The 27,251-nt window shown below is 59.2% G+C and overlaps 1 protein-coding gene and 1 long non-coding RNA gene across 3 annotated transcripts; one reads left to right on the top strand and one right to left on the bottom strand.

Moving 5' to 3' along the window:
• Positions 1-10,951: 10,951 nt before the first annotated feature.
• On the bottom strand, positions 10,952-23,180 carry PEX2 (peroxisomal biogenesis factor 2). Of its 2 annotated transcripts, none has more exons than XM_029068315.2 (2): positions 22,974-23,180; positions 10,952-11,998 (listed from the first exon to the last, which is right to left on the bottom strand). In XM_029068315.2, the coding sequence occupies exons 1-2, from the start codon at positions 23,156-23,158 to the stop codon at positions 11,077-11,079; spliced, it is 1,107 nt and encodes a 368-aa protein (XP_028924148.1). In that variant the 5' UTR covers positions 23,159-23,180; the 3' UTR covers positions 10,952-11,076. The 2 variants fall into 2 exon arrangements, with proteins under 2 accessions (XP_028924148.1, XP_028924150.1); XM_029068317.2 differs by having other exon boundaries at positions 23,090-23,158.
• Positions 23,181-23,343: 163 nt separating this feature from the next.
• On the top strand, positions 23,344-25,747 carry LOC114813247. Its single transcript, XR_003760941.2, has 2 exons — positions 23,344-23,484; positions 25,106-25,747. It is a non-coding gene; the product is annotated as an uncharacterized LOC114813247 (long non-coding RNA).
• Positions 25,748-27,251: the final 1,504 nt, after the last annotated feature.

Here is a 27,251-nt window from a genome sequence, read left to right as displayed (position 1 = left end):
GATGTGTGATCGTGGGAATAGCACGGTTTAGTGGAAAGAGCCCGGGCCTGGGAGTCGGAGTTCATGGGTTCGAATCCCGGCTCTGCCACTCGTCAGCTGTGTGGCTGTGGGCGAGTCACTTCCCTTCTCTGGGCCTCAGTTCCCTCCTCCGTAAAATGGGGATCGACTGTGAGCCTCAGGTGGGGCGACCCGACGACCCTGTATCTCCCCCCGGCGCTTAGAACGGTGCCCGGCACGTAGTAAGCGCTTAAATACCAACGTCGTCATCATCATTATTGCGTGTCTTAAAGTAAAACCCAAAACAGCCTACGTTTCTGGTTCTTTCAAAGGGGGTCGGTTTCCTGGATGGAAAAGGCCGAGCCAAGTCATGAGAAGAGGAATGCAGTTTGAAGCGATTCATCTTATTTTAAAGGCATTCATCAAGTGCTTACTATGTGCCAGAAACCGTAGTGAGCGCCGGGGTAGACGCAAGCTAATCAGGTTGGACACAGTCCACGTCCCACATGGGGCTCATAGTCTTAATCCCCATTTTACAGATGAGGTAAATCAGGCACAGAGAGCTTGTGCAGTTTACTGAAGGTCACCCAGCGGGCAAGTGGAGGAGCCGAGACTAGAATCCAGGTGTCCTAACTCACGGGTCCGGGCTCCTTCCACACTTTGATCAATCCATGTGGGGCCTTATTTTCAACCGGGCCTTGAATCGGGCAAGTGATTTCACTTCTGTGTGTCTCAGTTCCCTAATCTGTAAAATGAGGATTAAGACTGGGAGCCCCAAGTGGGACATGGGTTGTGTTGACTATGATTATCTTGTATCAAGAGCTTAGTACAGTTCCTGGCACATAGTAAGTGCTTAAAAAAATGCCATAAAAAAAAAATGCACCGCTTCAAACCGCATTCCTCTCCTTATGGCATGGCTCAGCCTTTTTCCGTCCAGAAAACCATTCCCGTTTGAAAGATCCGGAAACTTAAGCTGTTTCGGGGAGACACACAAGATCACACATCCCTTCCCTGGTGCACTTAGATGTGTTCCTTTTTTTTTCACCCTTTCCTCAGAGTCACAGCATATAATAATAACGATGACGGTATTTGTTAAGCCCTTCCTATGTGCCAAGCACTGTTCTAAGCGCTGGGGCAGATAGGAGGTAATCAGGTTGTCCCACGTGGGGCTCACAGGCTTCGTCCCCATTTGACAGATGAGGTCACTGAGGCCCGGAGAAGTTAAGTGACTTGCCCAAAGTCCACAGCTGGTAAGTGGCGGAGCAGGGATTAGAACCCGCCACCTCTGACTCCCAAGTCCTTGCTCCTTCCACTAAGCCCCGCTACTTCTCACGTCCGTAATTTCTTGACTTCTTTTCATGTCCGTCTCCCCCCAGACCGAGTCTGTTTCAGTGTTCTCTCCCAAGGGCTTCGTCCAATGCTCCGCGCACAGTTAGCGCTCAATAACTACGAATGAATGAACAGTCAGGCTCCGGGAGAGCAGAGAAGAGCACATTTCTAGGGCCGATAACACCACTCTGGGCAATTTAACGAAGGGCTTAGCTCCTGCTTTCTTATCAATAACAATGAGGGAGGTGGGGGAAATCAAATTAGATCTCTTTCCTCGCGAAAACCGAACAAACGCGTTGCGGTTAATTGGATGGATTCATTAGACGTGTGATATCAGGCCGACGGGAGACATGAAATTAAGTTTTATAGGATTAATTGCGGAGAGCCGCGATACGGGAGCGTGTCGCTGGGCGTCAGCTCTAGCCGGGCGGGGTCACGGATGAGGTGGCTGAAGAAATAACCCTTTAGAAAAAGGAGATGGCCAAACGCTGGCTAATGCCTGCTCTCTTAGGAACCGTAAGGCTCGGATGCAAATATCCACATGCGCACACGTCTATCTATAATTACAGTATTCGTTATACGCTTACTACAGGCCGGGCACCGTTCTAAGCGCTGGGGTAGATACAAGTGGGTGGATCCTGTCCTTGTCCCACATAGGGTTCGTAGTCTTAGTAGGAAGGAGGAGGATTTAATTGCCATTTTGCAGATGAGGTAGCTGAGGTGACTTGCCCAAAGTCACACAGTAGACAACTGGTGGAGCTGGGATCAGAATCCAGTTTCTCTGCCTCTCAGGCCTGGGCTCTTTCCACTAGGCACCACCGCTTCATCTACCCAAATATGTGTGTCTTTTCCACTAGGCCCTGAGTAATTTGGAAATCTATGGAATTTACTACTATTTTATCCCACCGAGCGATTAGTGGCAGGCAGGGAAGTGCCAGCATGGTTGGGGAGGTGGCTCAGGTGCTCTGCCCAGGAAAAAATGAAAGGAGAGAGACAGAGAGGATGAGAAACTCTAGACCGTAAGCTCGTTACGGGCAAGGAATGGATCGACCGACTCTGTCGTAGTGGACTGCCCCAAGTGCTTAATTCAGTGCTCGGCACGCAGCGAGCGCTCGAGAGATATGATTGATTAGGGAGGGAGAGAGAATAAGATAATGAGAAAGATGAGAGATGACGCGAGGGAGAAGAAAAAGGAGGAGGAAGAAGGGAGAATGAGGATGAGAGAGAAGTGGGTTGGGAGGAGAGGATGAGGAGGAGAGAATGAGAGAATGAAAAAGGAAAAGAGAGGAGAGAACGAATAGAGAGCGAGGAAGATAGGAGAGAAAGGAAGATAGAGGAGTGAGAATGAGAGAGGAAAAGAGGAAGAGAGAGAGAGAAAAGAGAGGTCCGTGAGGCCGGAGAGGGAGAATACCGAGTCAGCACTAAGGCATGATGGCCATTTTTGCTGAGCTGACAGAAGCACGTGGATCGACCGTCATGGGAAGATTTGATACGGCGGGGGCCGGGCCGGGCCGGGCCGGCTCGGAAGGCTCTTTCGGGCAGAAAGTGGTCGGATTCCCATCAGCGACATTGTCTTCCCAGAGGGAGGAGCGACTGTCCCACCTCGGGCTTCCTTCCGGTTCCCCCGCCTGTCCCTCCGGCCTCAAGCCGCTCTCGGATCTGGGCCGGGAAACACCAGGAGAGGGGAGATGGGGGGTTCTTTTTTGAAATGTACATGTTAAGTGCCACGTGCCAAGCACCATTCTAAGCACTGGGGTAGAGAGAAGCTAATCCGGTCGGACACGGTCCTCGGCCCACTTGGGGCTCACGGTCCAGGTCGAAGGAACGACAGGTAGTGAATCTACATTTTATAGTCGAGGAAAGCCGCCCCAAGTCACACGGCAGGCAAATGGATCTGGGATTCGAACCCGGGTCTTCCGACTCCCAGGCCGGGGCTCCTTCCACGCGGCCACGCCGCTCGCCCTGGGCCCTCCCCGGGCCCTCTCCCCTCCTCGCTGTTTCCGGCCTCAGCTGGGCCCTGTCTCCATTCTGATCCTGGCTCCTCCACTTGTCTGCAGTGCGACCTCGGGCGCGTCACTTCGCTCCATTCGAGAAGCAGCGCGGCTCAGCGGAAAGAGCCCGGGCTTGGAAGTCAGAAGTCACGGGTGCGAATCCCCGCCCTGCCACCCGGCAGCTGTGTGACTGTGGGCGAGTCACTTCGCTTCTCTGCGCCTCACTGACCTCATCTGTAAAATGGGGATTCACTGGGAGCCTCACGGGAGAAAACCCGACGACCCTGGATCTCCCCCAGCGCTTAGAACGGCGCTCTGCACATAGTAAGCGCTTAACAGATACCAACATTATTATTATTTCTCTGTGCCTCAGTCACCTCATCTGTAAAATGAGGACTGTATCTCCCCAGCGCTTAGAACGGCGCTCTGCACATAGTAAGCGCTTAACAGATACCAACATTATTATTATTATTATTATTTCTCTGTGCCTCAGTCACCTCATCTGCAAAATGAGGACTAAGACCGTGAGTCCCATGTACGACAGGGACCGTGTCCAACCCGATTACCCCAGCGCTTAGAACAATGCCTGACCCGTAGTAAACGTTCAGCAAATGCCATCATCATCATCATCAGCACGCGGAAAGCCCATTTTAAGCGTCTCCTACGTGCCGAGCACTGTGCTAGGTACTCGGGTACAGAGAAGATGATCGGATCGGACACACGCCAGTCCCCCATTGGGCTCCCACTCTAACAGGCAGGGAGAGCGGGGGATCCTATTCCCATTTCCCAGAGGAGGGAAACTGAGGCCCAGAGAGGATCCGTGCAGAGAAGGTGCCTACCAGTTCTGCTGTACTCTCCCAAGTGCTTAGTACAGTGCTCTCAGTAAGTGCTCAATAAATAATAGTAATACAGATTAATAACTGGGGTGTTGGAGTGCTTACTACACGTCGAGCGCCCTTCTAAGCGCCGAGGTAGGTAGGAAAGAGGTTAGACATAGTCCTTGTCCCACGTGGGGCTCGCGATCTTATTCCTCACTTCACAGATGATGATAATGATAAGGTTGGTATTTGTTAAGCGCTTACTACGTGCAGAGCACTGTTCTGAGGGGAGATACGGGGTGATGAGGTTGTCCCACGTGAGGCTCACGGTTAATCCCCGTTTTACAGGTGCGGTCACCGAGGCCAGGAGAAGTGACTCGCCCGTGGTCACACAGCAGACGGGGGGTGGAATGGGATTAGAACCCAGGGCCTCCGACTCCCAGGTCCAGGCTCTTTCCACTAGGTCATGCTGGTTGTCGGAGCGATTGCCCACGGTCACAGGGCGGGACGGAAATACGGGCGGCCCGATTCCCAGCCCCGGGGGTCTCTCCGCTAGGCCACCCTCGCCCCCGCTGCGGACGCGAGGGCGTCGCGGCTTCGCGGCCCCCAGTCCCTCCGGCTCGGTCGGGCAGACACGGGGCACGGGAGGAAGGACCCGGGTTCGTCTCCCCACCCTTTCAGCACGCCGCGTCCAGAGCCCCGGCCCCCGGGTGGCCCTTAGGAGGAGAATGGATGCTCGACCCTGCAAGGAGAGCGGACGGCGGCAGGACGCCCAGCCCTGGGAGGAGAACGGACCACAGCAGGAGACCCAACCGCGGGACGGGAACGGCCGGCGGCGGGAAAGCCGACCGCGTGACGGCGGACGGCGGCTGGAGGCCGGGCCGTGAGAGGAGAACGGACGGCGGCGGGAGAGCCGACCTCGGGGGGAGAATAGACGCGACGTGACACTCAACCGTGAGAGGAGAACGGGCGGCAGGAGAGTCGACCCGGGGAGGAGATCGGATGACAGCGGGAGACGCGACCGCGGGAGGACGACGGAGGACGTTCGGAGTCCCGTGCGAGAGGAGAATGGGAGTTCCCGGACGGTGAGCTGGAACGGGCACGGAGAAAATGCTGTCGGGTTGCGGCGAAGCACGGCCTCAGCCCATCGCCGAGGGGGTCGAAAACCACGCCGGAAACACCACGGGGCCTGGGCCCCGCCCGCCGACCCGGTGACTCCGCTCGGGGCGGCGCCCCGGGCCTCGGAGCGGCAAGGAGGCCTCACCCCGTCGGCCCGGCCTCCGTTCCTCCGTTCGGCCGACTCCCCGATCCGAGAGGCTCCGGGGGACGCGGGAAGGAGGGCGACGGGCCGGGAAGGAGGAGGATGAGTTGGGAAAGAGCACGAGGCTCACTGGATTCACTCGGAGACGGGGGTCGGACTCCCTGGCGCGGCCGGCCACGGATCTCTGACCCCGCCGCCGGGGAACAGGAAGGGAGAGGGAGCGCGTGTTGGCGTCGGGGAGTCACCCTCTCGCCTGCGACTTCTCCAAGGAGGGAAAGGGAACGGATTGCCAAATCCGGGCGAAATTGTGTCCGGCGAGGCCTCCCGGGGGCATCCCCGCCCACGGGGTTACTCGGGCCCGGGCCCGAACGGGGAGCCGAGTGGGATAAACGGAGCTAACGTTGGGAGTGTCGGACCGAGGTTACCGGCTAGACTGTAAGCTCCTTGTGGGCAAGGAGAGTATTTTTCTCACGCGCTCTCTCGAGCGCTCGCTACAGCGCTCCGTACGCTGCGGGCACTCGATAAGTTAACGCTGACTTACCGAGTGGCATACGATGGTAATAACGTCGGCATCTGTTAAGCGCTTACTATGTGCCGAGCACTGTTCCAAGCGCCGGGGGAGGCGCGGGGTCATCGGGTTGTCCCACGTGGGGCTCCCGGTCTTCATCCCCATCCTCCAGACGGGGTCACTGAGGCCCAGAGAAGTGAAGTGACTCGCCCACCGTCGCGCCGCTGACGAGTGGCGGAGCCGGGAGTCGAACCCCCGACCTCCGACTCCGAAGCCCAGGCTCTCTCTGCTGAGCCAGGCCGCTTCCCTATAAAGCTAAGCCCCGAGCTCCCCGAGTAACGCCATGTAAGGACTGAATATTCATTTCATTCAGTAGTATTCATTGCGCACTTAATGGGCAGGGCACTGTCTCTCCATTCGGCGTGGCTCAGTGGAAAGAGCCCGGGCTTGGGAGCCAGGGGTCATGGGTTCGAATCCTGGCTCCGCCGCTCGTCAGCCGTGTGACGTGGGCAAGTCACGCAACTTCCCTGTGCCTCAGTTACCTCATCTGTAAAATGGCGATTAACCGTGAGCCTCAAGCGGGACAATCTGATGACCCCGGATCTCCCCCAGCGCTCAGAACGGTGCTGGGCACATAGGAAGCGCTTAACAAATACCAACATTATTTATTTATTTACTAACTAAGCCCTTGGAACGTACAATGGACAGGTTCACCGTCTAGACGGGAATGATGACGATTAGGGTATTTATTAAGCTCTTACGATGTGCCAAGCGCTTCTCTAAGCACTGCGGTAGATACAAGGCAACCGGGTTGTCCCACGTGGGGCTCAGTCGGTATCCCCATTTTACAGACGAGATAACGGCGGCACGGAGAAGCGGCTCGCCCAAGGTCACACGGCAGACACGTGGCAGAGCAGGGATTCGAACCCCCGCCCTCCGACTCCCAGGCCCGTGCTCTGTCCCCTACACCATGCGGCGTCCCGTGCCTTCAGTCGTATTTATTGAACGCTTAGTCCGTGCGGGGCATTGTACTGAGCGCTTGGGAGACCCCAATACAACAGTAAACAGAGAGAAGCTCCTCGTTACGGGCGGGGAACGTGTCCGCTGATCTTGTCGTACCGTACGTCCCCAAGTGCTCAGTACATGCCCTGCACACGCTGAGCGTCCCACAAGTAGCATCGATGGACTGAGGGAAGCAGCCGAGAGCATCCGAAGGCAGGGAGGTCTCTCCTGGCAGCACCGAGGCTCAAAGGAAGGTTTTCCTAGCCACGGAAGTCACCCCCCTCCGACCCCGGCCCGCCCCCAGAAAGCGAGACGGGGAAACGTCCCTAAGCTCCTTGTGGGCGGGGAACGTGTCCGTAGAGAGGAGCAGCGGGGCTCAGTGGAAAGAGCCCGGGCTTGGGAGTCAGAGGCCGTGAGTTCGAATCCCGGCTCTGCCGCTCGTCAGCTGTGGGACGGAGGGCGGGTCACTACACTTCTCTGGGCCTCGGTGACCTCGTCTGGAAAACGGGGGTTAACCGCGGGCCTCACGCGGGACGACCCGATGACCCCGTATCTCCCCCGGCGCTTAGGACGGTGCTCGGCACGTAGTAAGCGCTGAACGGATACCGACATTATTAGCACTGTCATCCCGAGCTCCCCCAAGCATTCGGCGCAGTGTCGCGCACACCGTGAGCGCCCTATAAGTACCACTGCCTGGCTGACCGGCTGACTGACCTCCTCCTCCCGCCCCCCCCGGTCTTCTCCAGTCTCCGCTTCCTCTCCCGGGCCTTCGACGGTTCCTACTCCGAGAAGCCGCGCGGCCTAGCGGGTAGAGCCCGGGCCCGGGAGTCGGGCGGATCTGGGTTTTCGCGTGACCGTGTGACCTCGGGCGACTCCCCGGTGCCTCCGTCGGTTCCCCGTTCTCCCTCCTCCTCAGACGGTCGGCCCCTTCAGGCTCGGGCCCGGGGTCCGACCGCCAGGGACGGTGCTCGGCTAAGACGGGGGAGACGCCTCCAACCCTCCCGAGACCCCGGCGCCGTCGGCTTCGGAGAACAAGGCGGCTTCTGTAGGCCGGCGGGGCCGGGGGACGGCATCCGGGAGCGTCGGGAAAGAAGCTCGTCCCGGGGAGGGGGAAGACCGGCCGGCCTCCCGATGCCTCTCAATTCGGTACCATCTGTGAATGGAATTCCCAGATCGCTCCCCTTTCCAGATCATCAATAAAGGAACTTAGGGGACGGCCAGGCCTCGACACCGATCTCTCTGGCACCCGTCGGCCGCGACCGCCGGCCACCCGGTCACGGATCTCGGCCCGCTCCCCTCCCGTCAGGGGGTCACGGGCCGGGGGGGTGGCCCAGGTGGTCCCGCGCCCGCCCTCCTCCATCAATCGGTGTTATCTATTGAGCGCCATGTGCACAGCAGCGTCCTAAGCGCCCGACGCCTCGGCCGCGGCCTTCCGGCGAGCTGGCCTGGTTCTTTTCCTCTTTCCTTCACGGCGTCGTTTTTATCCCCCGGGTCAGTCGGACCCGACGGTCCGACGCGCGACTCGCGGAGGGGGTGAGAGAGGCCGTCGGCCCCGGCGGGGGTCCGCTCCCCGCCCGCCCGCGGTGGCTCGAATCCGGCGGCGCCGTCTTCTCCTTCTTTTTCTCCCCGGCCCGGAGAAAGACAGAAGACGAGCACCGGATGGGCAGACGGGTGTGAAGGGCGAGGGGACCCTTCTCGGCCGAATGTTATTTTTAATTCTCCATATGTCACCGCTTCCGCTTCCGACCCCGGAAGACGGGGAGAGAATAAATTACCCGACGGCCGAGAGGATCTTCGAAGAATCCCTCTTCCCTGCCGGGCTCCGCCCGGGGAAGAGAAAAATCACCCCGGGTCGGAAAGGCAAGATGGAGAGACCGATTTCTTTAGGGTCATTTTACCAAACTTGATGAGACAGCAAATGATATTCGATCCTATTAGAGCGACTGAGCGTATACCCCCTTTCCTCTTGAAAGGGAAAAAAAAAAAATTCCTTCCATCCCGGGCGCGGGGATTGCGGGATACGGTTCTCCAATTCGGGGGGATTGGAAATTACAAAACGTCGGAGACGAAATTGGTTTTCAGTGGAAAACTGATGAATCACTTACTGCTGATGACTGGAAGGAAAAGTGCTTGTTTATGCCCTTCTGTAATGAATTTTTATGAGGTGAAGTTTGCTGTTTATAAAAAATACACTTTAAGCCGGCGTGGATGTAAAATAATAGAATTCGAAATTCAGAGTAACGCGCGGCGGCAGAGACGGACTCTCGCAAGGATATCATCTGCTTACGAACACCCAAACGGGGCTATTACTTCCATAATGGAATTTTTAAAAATCGCAGGCAGCCCCATTAGGCGCGAGGAGGAAAAGGTATTTAAAGCGACACGGTGAAAACTGACAGCTCTAAAATTGCCTGCACTTTCAAAGAAAAAAAAAATAGAGCATAATTCTCTCGTCGTCCTCCCGGAGGTCTGGCGCGTCCCTCCCCGGAGGTGGGGCGGGCTCCACGCCGTCTCGTAAAAGGAGGTACGACCCTCCGGGGGGGGGGGGCGGTCCCCCGCCCCGGGGTCGGGGACCCCCCTCCATCCGACACTCGGCCCCGTGAGGCGGGAAGCCGATCGGTCCTTCTGACCGCGTGCCTCCGGGGACCGGGCGCGGACGTGGGAAATTCCGGTTGGAAGTCGCTTCTCCGGCCGGGGGTTGCGCCCTTTTTTTCTTTTTTAATGGTACCTGTTGAGCGCTCGCCCTGTGGCGGACGCTGTCCTGAGTGCGGGGGGGGGGGGGGGGCGTAGATAACAAGCTAATCGGGTTGGACACGGCCGCTGTCCCGCCTGGGGGCTCTGCTGCGTGACCTTGGGCAACTCACTTAACTTCTCCGCGCCTCGGTTACCTCATCTGTAAAATGGAGATTGAGACCGTCGGCCCCATGTGGGACAGGGACTTCGATTCGATCGTATTTACTGAGCGCTCACCGTGTGCAGAGCACTGTTCTAGACGGTCGGAAAGTACCATTCAGCAAAAGATAGAGACAACCCCTGCCCAACAACGGGCACGCCGTCTAGAAGACAAGGCGAGCGCTTAACAAATGCCGTTATTAATAATAATAATAATGATGATAACGTCGGTATATGTTAAGCGCTCACTACGTGCGGCGCACTGTTCTAAGCGCCGGGGGAGATACGGGGGAATGAGGTGGTCCCCCGTGAGGCTCACGGTCTTCATCCCCATTTTCCAGATGAGGTCCCTGAGGCACAGAGAAGTTAAGTGACTCGCCCACAGTCACCCAGCTGCCAAGTGGCAGAGCTGGAATTTGAACCCATGACCTCTTGTCTCCCAAGCCCGGGCTCTTTCCACTGAACCACGCTGCTCCCCTTTTTATTATTATTAATGATAATGATAACGTCGGTATCCGTTGAGCGCTCACTATGCGCCGAGCACCGTTCTAAGCGCTGGGGTAGACACAGGGTCATCAGGTCGTCCCCCGTGGGGCTCACGGTCTTCGTCCCCATTTTCCAGACGAGGTCACTGAGGCACCGAGACGTCAAGTGACCTGCCCACAGTCACCCAGCGGACGAGTGGCCGAGCGGGGATTCGAACCCACGACCCCCGAGTGCGAAGCCCGGGCTCTTTCCGCCGAGCCTCATACTAACAGGGGAACCGGGGCCCAGGGCAGTGAAGCGACTTGTCCGAGATCCCGCAGCAGACGGGTGGAGGAGCTGGGATGGGAAACGAGGTCCCCTGACTCCCAGGCCCGGGCTCTTTCCACCGGGCCAGGCGGTTGAGCCCTTACTGAGGGCCGGGCGCCGTGCTAAGCGTCGGATAGAAGCTGATCAGATCGGACACGAGTCCCCGTCCCACCCCGGGGCCCCTCGGCGAGACAGGAGGAAGAGGCGGCGAGTCCCCATTCGACAGGGGAGGCCCGCCGGGAGGCGGCGGCCCAGCCCAACCTGAGGTCCGACCCCCCCACCCCACCCCCCGCCCCGGTACGGGCCCCCGCGAGGGGAAGGGGGAGAGGGTCGTGGCGACCGACGGACGCCGACAATCCCGTCGGGGCCGCAGTCGGCGATTTTATTCCCGCCGCCGCGGGGGGCCGGCGGCCCGGGGACCGAGCCCCCTCGAGCGGGCGGGTCGGCGGCCGCGGGGCGGGCGTCCGGCCGGCGGGCGTCCGGCCTCTAGGGACCGGCGACCTCCTCCATCTCGACGGCGGCGCGGAGGGGCTGCGGGCCGCGGGCCTCCGCCCCGCAGGCGGGGCAGGAGAAGCGGGCGTCCGTCAGGCAGCCGGTCTTGACGCAGTAGTAGCAGAAGACGTGCGGGCAGCCGACGGTGTGGGGCAGGGTGGGCCACTGGCCGCACAGGGCGCAGGCCCGGGCGGCGCGGGGGGCCGGGGCGTCGGGCCCGGGGGCCCCCCCGGCCGCGGGGAGGCGCCACGCCCGGAGCCGGGCCTTCAGCTTCCGGACGTCGACGAGCGGCAGGAGGAAGATGAGGAACTCGGCGAAGCCGTGCCACAGCAGCTCCCGGTTCACGTAGTCGAAGCCCGGCTGGCGGGCGCCCCGGGGGCGGGCGGAGACGCAGCGCAGCCCCAGCAGGCGCTCGGTCAGCGTGGCGAAGCGCCCGCCGCGGAGGAAGAGGAGGAAGTTGACCAGGCCGGCCAGCTTCAGCAGCCCCGCGGCCCGGGCGGCCCAGCGCCCGAGGCGGGCCGGGGGCGCCGGCCGGCGGGCGCGGCACAGGTCGAAGGCGCGGGCCTCCAGCCAGGGGCCGCCCACGGCGCCGGCGGCGAAGCCCAGCTTCCGGCGCCGGCCCGGGGGGCCGCCGCCGCCGTCGTAGCGGATGCCCAGGAGGGCCTGGCCCGCCGTGGCGTCCCGCGAGCAGACGCCGAAGCGCCACAGGAGGAGCCCCACGAGGGCCTTCAGCTCCGTCTCGAAGCGGGCCAGGAGGCCGGGCCGGAAGCCGTGGAAGCACTGGGCCAGCTGCGAGCAGATCAGCCGCTCCAGGGCCCGGTCCAGCTCCAGGGCGTCCAGCTGGCTCACGCGGAGCGCCGGCTGGGCGCTCCCCGCCCGCTCCGCCTCAGGACCCATGGCTGCGCCCCGGCGGCCTCTGGGAAAGACACGGAGAAGAATCGTCACGACCGCGGCATTTGGCCGACGCTCGCTCCGCGCCGGGCGCTAACCACGGCGGTCGGGGGCTTGGCCCTTTCGGGCCCGGCGCTGTTCTAAGCGTGGCTCGGCGGACAGGGCCCGGGCTTGGGAGTTAAAGATCGCGGGTTCGAATCCCGGCTCCGCGTGACTGTGGGCGGGCCGCTCCGCCTCTCTGGGCCTCAGCGACCTCATCTGGAAAACGGGGATGAAGGCTGGGGGCCTCACCCGGGACGACCCGATCACCCTATAATAACGATAACGATGACGTCGGTATCCGTTGAGCGCTTGCTACGTGCCGAGCGCCGTCCTAAGCGCCGGGGGAGATACGGGGTCATCGGGTCGTCCCCCCGTGAGGCTCGCGGTTCATCCCCGTTTGACGGACGAGGTAGCCGAGGCCCAGAGAAGCGGAGCGACTCGCCCACGGTCACCCGGCTGCCAAGCGGCAGAGCCGGGAGTCGCACTCAGGCCCTCTGACTCCCAAGCCCGGGATCTTGCCACTGAGCCACGCTGCTTCTCTGGATCTCCCCCAGCGCTTAGAACAGTGCTCTGCGCAGAGTAAGCGCTTAACACCTACCCACGTTATTACGACTGTTATCACAATCGGGTCGGGCGCGGGCCGCGTCTCACGTGGGGCTCACGGCCCTAATCCCCCATTTTACAGATGAGGGAACTGAGGCCCAGAGAAGTGAAGTGACTCGCCCGCGGTCACCCGGCTCCCGTGACCCCCGACTCCCAAGCCCGGGGCTCTTTCCACTGAGCCGCGCTGCTTCTCGGCTCAGAGAAGCCAAGCGCCTCGCCCCAGGTCACACGGCCGGCGGGTGGCGGAGCCGGGATCAGAACCCGTGACCCCCGCCTCCCAAGCCCGGGCTCTTTCACGCTGCTTCTCGCCGTGTGCAGGCCGCCGGTCTAAGCGCTCCGGGAGAGTACGGCAGGACGACCAACGGACATCCTCCCGCCATCGGCGCGCTTACGGCCTAGCGGGGGGAGACGGACACCAGACAGCGGGCAAGCGACGTGCCCGGGGAACGCGGGGAGGAACACGGCCCGTCCCCTCGGTGGCCGTTTTCCGGGCCCTCCTCCTCCCCTCGCGGAGCCATCTCGGGTAACGACGGATCCCGCATCCCGCCGTCGCCGAGCGGGCTCGCTCACGTGTCTCACGGCCACCCCGGTCGCCGCCCGTCACCAGAGGAGCCGGGGATCCCCGTGGTTGCCTTTCCTAGCCCCGCGCCGATTCTGAATGAATACGTTTTCCGGGGCACCCGGTTACTGACAGAAACCTATCGGTGATGACGTGGGCGTCGTCAAGGCCCTGTCGATGTTAACCTGGTTATGATTAAGGGGACGCCACGGATTTTTAGCCGGAAGACCCGCTAACATCCCCTCCGCTGTTGTCGTCGACTCGGCCGCGAGATCCTCGGCGCCGGACGTATTGCCGTGCGGGCGGCCCGGGAAGACTCTACTTCTACAGTTACTGGGCCGGGAAACTCGGGCCGCCGCAAACCGGTGGGTGACCGGCGACCGCGACGGTGACGCTTTCGCTAGATGGTAAGCTTCTCGAGCCGTGTCCGCCGACTCTCCCGTCCTCTCCCTGGCGCTCGGTACAGCGCTGCGCCCACGGGAGACCGGAAGCTCCCGGAGGGTAGGGATCGGGCCTTCTAACTCGCCTGTCCTCTCCCTGGCGCTCGGTACAGCGCTCCGAACGGGAGACCGGAAGCTCCCGGAGGGTAGGGATCGGGCCTTCTAACTCGCCTGTCCTCTCCCTGGCGCTCGGTACAGTGCTCTGCAGAGAGTAGATGGAAGCTCCGTGTCTTCTACCTTGACTGTCCTTGCCTGAGCGCTCAGTACACCGGAAGCTCCTCTGGGGTAGGGATCTCCTGTCTCGACCGGGCTCTCCCACGTGCCCCGCGCGTGGTAGGCGCTCAGTACGTACTACTGATTCGACTGAAGCTACGACCACGGATGCGTGAGTTGGGCGGAAAGAGGTTCGGGTCCAGCCGGAAAGGGCAAGGGGACTTGGTGCTGGGAACAGTGCTCGGTACGTAGTGAGCGCTTAACGGATACCATCGTTATTAACCGGTGCTCGGGTCAGTCGGTGGTATTTATGGAGCGCTCGCTGGGGGCGGAGTCCTGTACCGAGTGCTTGGGAAAGTACCACACGACAGAGTTGACCCATCTGATCCCTTCCCGCAGGGAGTTTACGGTCTACGGGGCCTTGGCCGTCTCATCTACTCCGCTCTCGAATATATTTTCTTTCCCCCCAACCGGGTGTCCAGAGAGTGGCCGTAAAGAAGTTTCGCTCTGGCTTGGCTCACTGCGAAGAGCCCGGGCTTGGGAGTCAGGGGTCATGGGTTCGACTCCCGGCTCCGCCGCTCGTCAGCAGCGGGGTGACCGTGGGCGAGTCACTTCGCTTCTCTGGGCCTCAGTTCCCTCGTCTGGAAAATGGGGATTAACTGTGAGCTCCAGGTGGGCCGACCTGATGACCCTGGATCTCCCCCAGCGCTTAGAACAGTGCTCTGCACATAGTAAGCGCTTAACAAATACCAACGTTATTATTATTATTTGATCGGAGGAGGCTCAAACCGACGGAGACGGTCGGGCCACGGATTCGAGTCGGGGCTAGGCCCCTCGCCTGTGAAGCGGGGGAGTAAAATTCGACGAGCCGGGACCGTGTCTGCCAACTCTGCTGCATCGTACTCTCCCAAGGGTCTAGTACAGTGCTCCGCACGTAGTAAGCATTCTCCCGAGCGCTTAATAACAAGGCTGGTATTTGTTAAGCGCTTACTGTGTGCAGAGCACTGTTCTGAACGCTGAGGGAGATACCGGGTCATCACGTTGTCCCACGTGAGGCTCGCAGTCTTCATCCCCGTTTTGCAGATGAGGGAACTGAGGCACAGAGAAGTTATGACTTGCCCACAATCGCACAGCTGACAAGTGGCAGAGCGGGGATTCGAACCCATGACTTAATACAGTGCTCGCCGTAGTAAGTGCTCTCCCAAGCACTTAGTACCCTGCCCTGCGCACAGTCGGCACTCAATAAATGCCGCTGAGGGCGAGGATGAGCCGCCCAGCTTTTAGCGTTTCCATTCCAACTCCCTCCTGTGGACCCTGACCTGAGGTTTCTCAAACTTCAAGTACCCCCAGGCAGTTTCTGGGTGGCACATTCTCTCCGCGGGCAGTTTCGGGGTGGCACATCGTCTCCGCGGGCAGTTTCCGGGTGGCACATTCTCTCCGCGGGCAGTTTCCGGGTGGCACACTGTCTCCGCGGGCAGTTTCCGGGTGGCACACTGTCTCCGTGGGCAGTTTCCGGGCGGCACATTCTCTCCGCGGGCAGTTTCCGGGCGGCACATTCTCTCCGCGGGCAGTTTCCGGGCGGCACATTCTCTCCGCGGGCAGTTTCCGGGCCGCACATTCTCTCCGCGGGCAGTTTCTGGGAGGCACATTCTCTTCGAAGGCAGTTTCTAGGTGGCACATTCTCTCTGCCCGCAGTTTCCGGTTGGCACATTCTCTGTGCAGGCAGTTTCTAGGTGGCCCATTCTCTCTGCGGGCAGTTTCTGCCCCGGAGGTCCCCGAAGGAACCGTGGGGTCGAACCACGGGAAGCAGCGTGGCTCGGCGGAAAGAGCCCGGGCTTCGGCGTCAGCGGTCACGGGTTCGACTCCCGGCTCTGCCACCTGTCAGCCGTGCGACCGCGGGCGAGTCACTTCACTTCTCTGGGCCTCGGTTCCCTCATCTGGAAGATGGGGATTAACTGGGGGCCTCACGTGGGACGACCCGATGACCCCGCGTCTACCCCCAGCGCTTAGAACGGTGCTCGGCACCTAGTAAGCGCTTGACAGACACCAACGTTATTCCTGACAGTTTCCGCGGCCCCTTTCAGAGTCTGGAGGGCCTGCGGCCGAAAAGGGGGGCCGGGCGGCAGGAAACGGGCACCCCGGGAAAAGCCGGTGGACCCCCGCTTCTCTGGGCCGGATGGAGGGTTAGGACCCTCAGGACCGGTTCTTTCGGGGTCGGGTCCCCCTGCCTCAGCTGAATGTTTCGGGGGAATCCCGGGCGGGGTACGTGTCTACCGACTCCGTTGCGTGGTCCTCCCCCGAGTGCTTAGCACAGTGCTCCGCACACGGTAAGTGCTCGATTAAACAGGGCGGCCCGATTCCACGTGCCCTTTACTGCACGTCTGCTGAATCTTACAGCCTCTAGACTGTAAACTCAGCCGTCGACGTGAGCTCCTCGCGGGCAGGGACCGTGCCTACCAACTCTGTGGCGCCGTCCTCTCCCAAGCGCTTTAAGCACAGTGCTCTGCGCCCAGTAAGGCACCACAGTTATTATTACGACCAAAAAGCAACTGGTTTTTGTACCGCGGCTCTAGCGTTCGGTCCGGCTCAAACGGTTGAAGAAATGGCACCATTTGGCTCTGGCTTTTCTTCAACGCGTTCTGCACGCAGCCGGGTGCGCCATAAATACCATCCGCCGCTGGTATCAAAGGAGGAGGCTTGGATCTCGTTGCAGCAATTCAGCTTTAGCTCTTTTCACATGAAGCAGCGTGGCCTAGTGGAGAGAGCCCGGGTCAGAGGGACCCGAGTTCTAATCCCGGTTCTGCCACTTGCCTGTGGTGTGATCCCGGGCTTCAGTGACCTCCTCTGTAAAATGGGGATTCAGAATGAGAGCCCCATGGGAGACGGGGACTGTGTCCAACCTATCTTCTATCTAGCCCAGCGCTCAGTGCGGTGTCTGGCACCTAATAAGCACTTGACCCATAATACTATTGAAAAAAAAAAAAAAAATTCCGATTTCCCAGTTGAATCGAATCTCTTTCTGAAATCAACACGCACTTGCCAAAAATGACGCCGACCGGGACCAGGGCGAAAAAGATCTTCATTTGTGCCCGGGTATTCCCCCGCTCTGACCGAAGACGCCGCACCGGGAAGTCCCAGGCTGTGAAGCCCACCGTGGACACGCTCCCCTTCTGGAAAAACGGTTCGTGTTTGGTTTTGGTTTTTTCCTTTTTTCCCCCGAAGCACCAGCAGGAATCTTACTTCTGAATTAGCTCCGCGATGATCAAATCTGTTTAAAATGTTAGCGCCGGACTTGAGACGCTTTGCGGTGACTCGCGGATTATATCGTTCTCTCAAGCCGGATCGTTTCCTTGCCCCGGAAAACGAGGGCCGGGAAAACATATTTCTCCCCGGCGTGGGGTAGCCCAAAATCCAGGAACGCAGGGAATGTGGAGCAATCTAGAGTTGGCTCCACAACCTTAACGGAAAACGGGCAACTGCCCTTCCCTTATTCCCTCGGAACTCGGCTCTATCCTCAGGCTTGCCTCCGTCTAGGGAAGCAGTGTGGCCTAAGGGACGGCGCCCGGGCCCGGGAGTCAGCGGACCTGGATTTTAATCCCGGCCCTGCCACTTGTCTGCCGTGTGACCCGGAGTAAGTCATTTCACTTCTCCGGGCCTAAGTTCCCTCATCTGGAAAACGGGGATGAAGGCTGTGAGCCCCGGGTGGGGCAGGGACCGTGTCCAACCTTACATCTACCCCAGGCCTTAGTACAGTGTCGGGCACATAGTGAGCGCTTAGCAAATACGTCCATTGTTAGTATCAGATCAGCCAGTCGACCGTATTTACCGAGTGTTCGCTGTGTGCGGAGCACTGGACTAAGCGCTTGGGAGGGGATAATAGGGCAATATAACATATTCTCTGCCCACAGCGGGAGTCACACCTGGTTCTCCAAAGCCACAGGGACTAGCCCCAGACGACAGTCATTCATTCAGTCGTATTTATTGAGCGCTTACTGAGTGCAGAGCACTGTACTGAGCGCTTGGGAGACTACACTATAACATGAAACAGAAATCTTCCCCGCCCACGAGCTTACGGTCCCCCGTAGCCCGGCCGGGTCCTCGCCCCCAACCTCCCGGCTCCCTCGTCCCCCAGACCCCGTTTCTCGGAGCCCGCCTGACCCGTGTTTTCCCAAATCCCCTTCACCGAGAGCTACCGGAGCCCCGGGAAATCGGGTCTCAAAGCTTCTTTCTGGAATCGTAAATCTCAGATCGTCCCGTTGGCAGTTCACCAAAACAACTGAAAACGTGGGCAAGGGTTGATGGCCCTCCTCTTTTTTTTTTGTTTTTCACCCTCGTTTTTCCAACCGGCGGGATCAAGCGGAAGTCTCTAAGGGGGAGACTGCTGTTCCCACTCTACGTTCCCTCCGAGACTCCCAGGAATTGAAGGAAGAACACGAGGCTGACTGCATCGGAAGTGGAGCCCCGCTGGAGGAGGGAGCGAGAGAGAAACGTCCGCACAAAAGTTAGTCGATCCTATTTGTCGAGCGCTTACCGTACGCACAGCACTGTACTGAGCGCTTGGGGGGGGGACGGGACAATAGAACACTGTAACAGACACATTCCCTGCCTACAGCGAGCTTAAAGTCTAGAGGGTAAATTGACAGGATTCCTAGACGGATCAGCTGGTTTCCCCCAAAGGGCGGACACTGGATCTCCCCGGCCCTAGCGATCCATCAGTGGTATTTATTGAGCGCTTCCTGGGCGCAGAGCGCTGTACTCGGTGCTTGAGACAGGACAATCCAACAGAGTCGGTAGACACGTTCCTTGCCCGCAGGGAGCTTCCAGACTAGAGGGTAAACTGCCAGGAGGATCCCTAGACGGATCAGCCGGTTTCCCCCAAAGAGGGGACCGGATTTCCCCGGTCCTAGCCATCAGTGGTATCTATCGAGCGCTTCCTGGGTGCACGGCAGAGGACAATCCAACAGAGTCGATAGACACGTTCCTTGCCCGCAGGGAGCTTCCAGTCTAGAGGGTAAACTGACAGGAGGATCCCTAGACGGATCAGCCGGTTTCCCCCAAAGGGCTGACCGCATCTCCCCGGCCCTAGCGATCCATCAGTGGTATTTACTGAGCGCTTCCTGGGCGCAGAGCGCTGTACTCGGTGCTTGAGACAGGACAATCCAACAGAGTCGGTAGACACGTTCCTTGCCCGCAGGGAGCTTCCAGACTAGAGGGTAAACTGCCAGGAGGATCCCTAGACGGATCAGCCGGTTTCCCCCAAAGAGGGGACCGGATTTCCCCGGTCCTAGCCATCAATGGTATTTATTGAGCGCTTCCTGGGTGCACGGCAGAGGACAATCCAACAGAGTCGATAGACACGTTCCTTGCCCGCAGGGAGCTTCCAGTCTAGAGGGTAAACTGACAGGAGGATCCCTAGACGGATCAGCCGGTTTCCCCCAAAGGGCTGACCGCATCTCCCCGGCCCTAGCGATCCATCAGTGGTATTTACTGAGCGCTTCCTGGGCGCAGAGCGCTGTACTCGGTGCTTGGGAGAGGACAATCCAACAGAGTCGGGAGACACGTTCCTTGCCCCCAGGGAGCTTCCAGACTAGAGGGTAAACTGCCAGGAGGATCCCTAGACGGATCAGCCGGTTTCCCCCAAAGAGGGGACCGGATTTCCCCGGTCCTAGCCATCAATGGTATTTATGGAGCGCTTCCTGGGTGCACGGCAGAGGACAATCCAACAGAGTCGATAGACACGTTCCTTGCCCGCAGGGAGCTTCCAGTCTAGAGGGTAAACTGACAGGAGGATCCCTAGACGGATCAGCCGGTTTTCCCCAAAGGGCTGAGCGGATCTCCCCGGCCCTAGCGATCCATCAGTGGTATTTACTGAGCGCTTCCTGGGCGCAGAGCGCTGTACTCGGTGCTTGGGAGAGGACAATCCAACAGAGTCGGGAGACACGTTCCTTGCCCCCAGGGAGCTTCCAGTCTAGAGGGTAAACTGGCAGCAGGATCCCTAGACGGATCAGCTGGCTTCCCCGAAAGGGCGGACCGGATCTCCCCGGCCCTAGCGATCCATCAGTGGTATTTATTGAGCGCTTCCTGGGCGCAGAGCGCTCTACTCGGTGCTTGGGAGAGGACAATCCAACAGAGTCGATAGACACGTTCCTTGCCCACAGGGAGCTTCCAGGTGGAGCCGGTCGCCCCGGCGCTCCAGGCCCGAGCAGCGATGTCTCCGGACGGGAAGTAGCATTTTCCCGGTCCACTCCCGTGGCACTCATTCATTCCTTAAATTGTACTTATTGAGCGGCTGCTGTGTGCAGCATCCGTTCATTCACTCAGTTGTATCCACCGAGGGCTTACCGGGTGCCGGGCCCCGGACTGAAGGCTTGGGAGAACACGACAGGACGATAAACGGACCCATTCCCTGCCCACAGTGAGCGGACAGTTTAGAGGGGGGGACTGACATTAATTTAAAAAAATCAATAAATGACAGGTATGGACATTAAGTGGGGTGGGGCTGGGAGTAGGGGGATGAATAAAGGGAGCGAGCCAGGGCGATACGGAAGGGGGTGGGAGAAGAAATGGGGGGGGGGGGCGTAGTCAGGGAAGGCCTCTCGGAGGAGATGGGCCTTCAATAAGGCTGGAATGGGGGGGAGAGTAATCGTCTGGTACGCTGCGTTCCGTAGGTTATTTGATCACTGCTATTTATTGAGTGTTTTCTGTCTACTAACTGCTTGGGAGACGACTACAGTTAGTGCCCAGAATAATAATAATATTGGCCCTTGTTAGTCCGAGCACTGTTCTAAGCGCTGGGGGAGATCCAGGGTCATCGGGTCGCCCCGCGTGAGGCTCCCCGTTAATCCCCGTTTTCCGGAGGAGGTCCCCGAGGCCCAGAGAAGTGAAGTGACTCGCCCACAGCCTCACAGCTGACAAGTGGCAGAGGTGGGATTCGAACCTATGACCTCTGATTCCTAAGCCCGGGCTCTTTCCACTGAGCCACGCTGCTTCTCTGAAGCAGCCCAGGAGTAGGAACCTTGAGGGAACCATGTACTTTCACTCATTCAATAGTATTTATTGGGCGCTTACTATAATGTTGGCATTTGTTAAGCGCTTACTATGTGCCGAGCACCGTTCTCAGCGCTGGGGGAGATCCAGGGTCATCGGGTCGTCCCACGTGAGGCTCACGGTCCTAATCCCCATTTGACAGATGAGGCAACTGAGGCCCAGGGAAGTGAAGTGACTCGCCCACCGTCACACAGCTGACCATGTGCAGAGCACTGTACTAAGCGCTTAGAAATGACAATTCGGCAACAGATAGAGACGGTCCCTGCCCACTGACGGGCTCGGAAATAATAATGTTGGTATTTGTTAAGCGCTTCCTATGTGCAGAGCACTGCTCTAAGCGCTGGGGGAAGATACGGGGTCGTCGGGTTGTCCCCCGTGAGGCTCACAGTCTTCGTCCCCATTTTACAGATGAGGTCACTGAGGCCCAGTGAAGTGACTGGTCCACAGTCACCCAGCTGACATGGGGCCGAGCGGGGATTCGAACCCATGACTCTGACTCCCAAGCCCGGCCTCTTTCCACTGAGCCACGCTGGATCTCCCCCAGCGCTTAGAACAGTGCAGCGCACACCGTAAGCACTTAATACCGCAATTTTTACTTATGTCTGCTGTGTGACCTTGGGCAAGTCCCTTCACTTGTCGGGACCTCAGTTCCCTCATCTGTCAAATGGGGATGAAGACGGTGAGCCCCACGTGGGACTGGGCCTGGATCCGAGCGCTTAGAACAGTGCAGCGCACACCGCAAGCGCTTAACCAATACCACAATCATTACTACGTCTGCTGTGTGACCTTGGGCAGGTCCCTTCACTTCTCTGGGCCTCAGTTCCCTCATCTGTCAAATGGGGATGAAGACTGTGCGCCCCAGGTAGGACGGGGCCTGGATCCGAGCGCTTAGAACGGTGTAGCGCACACCGTAAGCGCTTAACCAGTATCACAATCATTACTACGTCTGCTGTGTGACCTTGGGCAGGCCCCTTGACTTCTCGGGGCCTCAGTTCCCTCATCTGTCAAATGGGGATGATGATGGTGAGGCCCACGTGGGACGGGGCCTGGATCCGAGCGCTTAGCACAGTGTAGCGCACACCGTAAGCGCTTAACCAATACCACAATCATTACTACGTCTGCTGTGTGACCTTGGGCAGGTCCCTTCACTTCTCTGGGCCTCAGTTCCCTCATCTGTCAAATGGGGATGATGACGGTGAGGCCCAGGTGGGACGGGGCCTGGATCCGAGCGCTTAGAACAGTGTAGTGCACACCATAAGCGCTTAACCAGTAATAATAATGTTGGTATTTGTTAAGCGCTTACTATGGGCCGAGCACTGTTCTAAGCGCTGGGGGAGACACAGGGGGATCAGGTGGTCCCACGTGGGGCTCCCAGTCTTCATCCCCATTTTCCAGATGAGGGAAGTGAGGCCCCAGAGAAGGGAAGTGACTCGCCCACAGTCACCCAGCTGACAAGTGGCAGAGCTGGGATTCGAACTCATGACCCCTGACTCCAAAGCCCGGGCTCTTTCCACGGCGCCACGCTGCTTCCCAACATTATTAACCAGCATCACAATCATTACTACGTCTGCTGTGTGACCTTGGGCAGGCCCCTTGACTTCTCGGGGCCTCAGTTCCCTCATCTGTCAAATGGGGATGAAGACGGTGCGCCCCAGGTGGGACGGGGCCTGGATCCGAGCGCTTAGCACAGTGCAGCGCACACCGTAAGCGCTTAACCAATACCACAATCATTACTACGTCTGCTGTGTGACCTTGGGCAGGTCCCTTCCCTTCTCGGGGCCTCAGTTCCCTCATCTGTCAAATGGGGATGAAGACTGTGCGCCCCAGGTAGGACGGGGCCTGGATCCGAGCGCTTAGAACAGTGTAGCGCACACCGTAAGCGCTTAACCAGTATCACAATCATTACTATGTCTGCTGTGTGACCTTGGGGCAGGTCCCTTCACCTCTCTGTTCCCTCACCGACTGAGGACGGCCCGTGGCCAACCCGAGCGGGCCGACTGGCCCCCAACGCTCAGCCCAGTGCTGGGCCCAGCCTAAGGGTGGCCCAGGGAGCACAATAACGGTAACAACGAGGAGGAGGAGGAGGAGGCTCCCACCTGGCGGTCGGACTGTCCCCCCCCCCCCCCGAGGTGAAGATGGCGGGGTCAGAGGCGAAGCTGGGGTCAAAGGGCAGCAGCAGGGGCAGCAGACGGTGGTCCCCGCGCCCCCTTACCGACGCCCCGCCGGCCTCCCTCAGCGGCCGCTGCGTCTCCTCAGGCGGCGGCCGCCATCTTGCCGCCATCTCGCCGCCATCGCCACTTCCGGTCCCGGGGGGGGGGGGGAGGGCGCATGCGCGGGGCGCCAAGTCCCGGGAGGGCGCCTGCGCGGGGCGCCAAGTCCCGGGAGGGCGCCTGCGCAGTGCGCCCTCTCCCGCCGCCGCGCGGCCCCGCCCCCCTGCGCGGTGACGTCACGGGGGACGACGCAGACCGCGCTGTGCGAAGGCGGGTCGCCCCCTCCCCCCGCTTAGCGCTCCCGGGCTGGTCCTGGGCCCTGCTGGGTGACCCCACGCTGGGCCTCGCTTTGCTCCTCCCTACAATGGGACGAAGACGCCTCCCCGACGCTTAGAAGGTGAGACCCTGGGGGACGGGGCCACCGAATTTGCCCCAGCGTGGAGCCCAGTGTCATTGTCCTTGTCTGCCTGTCTCCCCCGATCATAATAATGTGGGTATTTGTGAAGCGCTTCCTAGGTGCAGAGCACTGTTCTAAGCGCTGGGGGAGATCCAGGGTCATCGGGTGGTCCCACGGGAGGCTCCCAGGCTTCATCCCCATTTTCCAGATGAGGTCACTGAGGCCCAGAGAAGTGAGGTACATTGATGGCATTTATTAAGCGCGTACTATGTGCCGAGCACTGTTCTAAGCGCCTCAAAGTTAATCCCCATTTTACAGATGAGGTCACGGAGTCCCAGAGAAGCGAAGTACATTGATGGCATTTGTTAAGCGCTTCCTAGGTGCAGAGCACTGTTCTAAGCGCTGGGGGAGATCCAGGGTCATCGGGTGGTCCCACGGGAGGCTCCCAGGCTTCATCCCCATTTTCCAGATGAGGTCACTGAGGCCCAGAGAAGTGAGGTACACTGATGGCATTTATTAAGCGCGTACTATGTGCCGAGCACTGTTCTAAGCGCCTCAAAGTTAATCCCCATTTTACAGATGAGGTCACGGAGTCCCAGAGAAGCGAAGTACATTGATGGCATTTGTTAAGCGCTCACTCTGTGCCAAGCACTGTTCTAAGCGCTGGGGGAGATCCAGGGTCATCGGGTGGTCCCACGGGAGGCTCCCAGGCTTCATCCCCATTTTCCAGATGAGGTCACTGAGGCCCAGAGAAGTGAAGTGACTCGCCCCCAGTCACACAGCTGCCAAGTGGCAGAGCTGGGATCGCCCTTGCCCCCGACTCCTTTATCAGTTTTTCAGTCGTGGGTATTTTCTGAGCGCTGACAGTGTGCGGAGCACTGTACTAAGCGCTTGGAAGGTACAATTCAGCAACAGATAGAGACAGCCCCTGCCCAACCCGTCCAACACAGACAGAGAAGCCGGAGGATCGGGTGGGGGCCAAGTGGGGACGGACGATGACTAGATTTTGCAGGTTTCCTGACATTGCAGCATCGCTCGGTGGAAAGAGCCCAGGCTTGGGAGTCAGAGGTCATGAGTTCGAATCCCCGCTGCGCCACTTGTCAGCTGGGTGACTGGGCGAGTCACTTCTCTGGGCCTCAGTTCCCTCATCTGGAAAATGGGGATTAACCGGATGCCTCACGTGGGACGACCCGATGACCCCGTATCTCCCCCAGCGCTTGGAACGGTGCTCGGCACATAGTAAGCGCTTAGCAGATACCGACGTTATCATTGCCTGTCGCATTTGGAGGCGTATCTGCTTTACTGCTAAACGTTGTCAGCTCTAGCTTGTTCTAAGCGAGTCCAATAAGAAAAATTACTGTCTTCCAGGGTACGGATATTTCCCAACAGCTTCCCGCAGCACAAGAACGCAGTGTGCGGTAATTGGGAATAATTCAAAAAGCAATATAAAAACACATTTCTCTCCCTGATATTTACAAGGGCTAATATAGAAAAATATATTAAGTCAAATCTTCGGGGATTTACATAGTGTTAGATGCGTGGTATATTTGATTTTCGAATAAATATTTACAGATTTTTTTTTTTCTGTGGCGGCTTTTGATCTTTCTCGTGTATATTTCAGAGGCGTCGCCGACAGCGTGCTGTATATATTAAGATGGAAATGTGACCGGTGGCTAATAAAACAACGATATTTCCGATTCCTTTCCCCCCTCCCGCACCGTCCCTCCTCGGAACCCCCAGCCCGCGTCGACGACGGGAACCCAGAGCACCCTCTGTTTCTCCTCCGCCGCGCGTGGCTTAAATCTGTGAATTTTAATGAGGGGAAGAAACTGTTGCGATGTTTCCTCGGGAGGAGAGGCGATTTCCTTTTGTTGGAGAAGTCTCTTTTCAAAAATGTGATTTTTGCGGTGTAACGCGGCCAGGTTGGAAATCAGAAGCCTCCCGGCTTTTCTCCCGGGGGCCGGGCGGGAGGAGGCGGAATGAGATTTAGCGGCAAGGGTTTCTCCTACTTCGGCAAAGGGCGGGGACTCCCAGTTCCGCTGGAGAGCGCGGCTGCGAGGGCGAGGTCGTCGGTGGGTCGGCCCCTTCTCCGTCCGTCCCGGGGCTCCGCTTCCGAAGGGGGATCCGAGGTACCGGTAGGAGCCGGGTCCCGGTGTCCCCCCCCGGACCCTCACCATCCTGGTTACAGATGGACCGTCCGATACCCCTGCTTCTTCTCTCTGTCCCTGATTCAGCCCCAGTGGTCCAGCTTGGACAAGTCCAGCACCCCCGACTCCTCCCCTCTCCATCCAAGATTATCCTCCAGGGGCTCAGGGTGGACATCCAACCCCCCCCAACTCTCCCCTCTCCGTTCCTCACTCTCCCCTAGTATGCCTAACCCCCCCCCCCCGGCTCTCCCCCACTCCATCCCCGACTCTCCTCACTGAGTCAGCGCGGACCGTCAACCCCCCCCCCAACTCAAAGCTCTGGGGTAGATACGAGAAAATCAGGTCCCCCGCGGGGCCGAGATGATGCGTCGGGGCAGGTACTGAATTCCCATTCTGCAGATGAGGGAACTGAAGCTCAGAGAAGTGAAGCGACTTGCCCGGGGTCGCGTGGCGGAGCTGGGATTAGAACCCAGGTCCCCCGACTCCACGGCCCGGGCTCTTTCCGCTTCGCCACGCTGCTTCTCCAAGGCGGCGGCGTCTGCAGAATTGGCAGGGATTTTCCCACTCTTCCCCTCTCCATCCCTCACTCTCTCCCAGCGTCCCGGCTCAGAACGTCCAACACCGCTGTCCCTCCCCTCCCCATCCCCGTCTCTTCGGCGAGGCGGCGCGGCTCGGCGGGGAGAGTCCGGGCTTTGGGGTCCGAGGTCATGGGTTCGAATCCCGGCTCTGCCGCTTGTCGGCTGCGTGACTTTGGGCAAGTCCCTTGACTTCTCGGTGCCTCGGTGACCTCATCTGTAAAATGGGGGTGAAGACTGTGAGCCCCACGTGGGACAATCTGATGCCCCTGCGTCTACCCCAGCACAGTGCTCGGCACACAGTAAGCGCTTAACAGACACCGACATGATTATTCAGTGACCCAGCACGGACCATCCCCCACTTCTGACTCCCTTTTCCGGCTCTGACTCTCCCCCAGTGACCCAGCACGGACCCTCCACCCTCCCCGACTCTCCCCCGTCCGTCTCTGACTCTCCCCCGGGGTTTTGCACGGAAAGTCCTCCGTAAATCTGTCCCCAAGAGGTGACCTCCCCTTTTTTCCCAGCTTCGGCCCCACGTGGCCCAAGAGTTATTTCTCTTCGTGTCTGTCTCCCCCTCTAACTGGAAGCTCGTGGGCAGGGAATACATCTGTTATCTTGCCCTCACGTCCTCTCCCTAGTGCTTAGCACCCTGCTCGGCGCACGGTAATCGCTCAGTAAATACGCCCGACTCTCCACCGGGCTGGTGGTGTTTCCTTGTTCGCTCTGAATCCGGCTCCACTGGGCACTGGTGGGATGGAATTTGGGGAGAGGCAGTTCTGGGTTTGTCCTGCCCTCTCCCTTCCTGGTTTTCCAGTCCTGGCCCCGATCGATCAACCGGTGGTATTTATTGAACACATAACGTGTGCAGAGCATTCGGTCTGTCATATTTATTGAGCGCTTACTGTGTGTAGAGTGCCGTGGGCAGCGCCGAGGAGAGGACGATATAGCGGACGCGTTCCTTGCCCACAGCGAGCTTACGGTCTAGAAGGGAGACGTCAACCGAAATAAATAAAATTACAGATGGGGACGTTAGGGCAGGGGACTG

Source organism: Ornithorhynchus anatinus, chromosome 7 (genome assembly GCF_004115215.2).
Source record: "Ornithorhynchus anatinus isolate Pmale09 chromosome 7, mOrnAna1.pri.v4, whole genome shotgun sequence".
Classification (NCBI taxonomy): Eukaryota; Metazoa; Chordata; class Mammalia; order Monotremata; family Ornithorhynchidae; genus Ornithorhynchus; species Ornithorhynchus anatinus.
This window is presented reverse-complemented; position numbering and strand designations above follow the sequence as displayed.

Excerpts from the sequence above, each read along its gene's own strand:
- PEX2 (XM_029068315.2), bottom strand. The coding sequence starts at position 23,158 with ATGGCGGCAAGATGGCGGCCGCCGCCTGAGGAGACGCAGCGGCCGCTG. Across the intron at positions 11,999-22,973 it reads GGGGACAGTCCGACCGCCAG|AGGCCGCCGGGGCGCAGCCA; the intron begins GTGGGAGCCTCC and ends TGTCTTTCCCAG.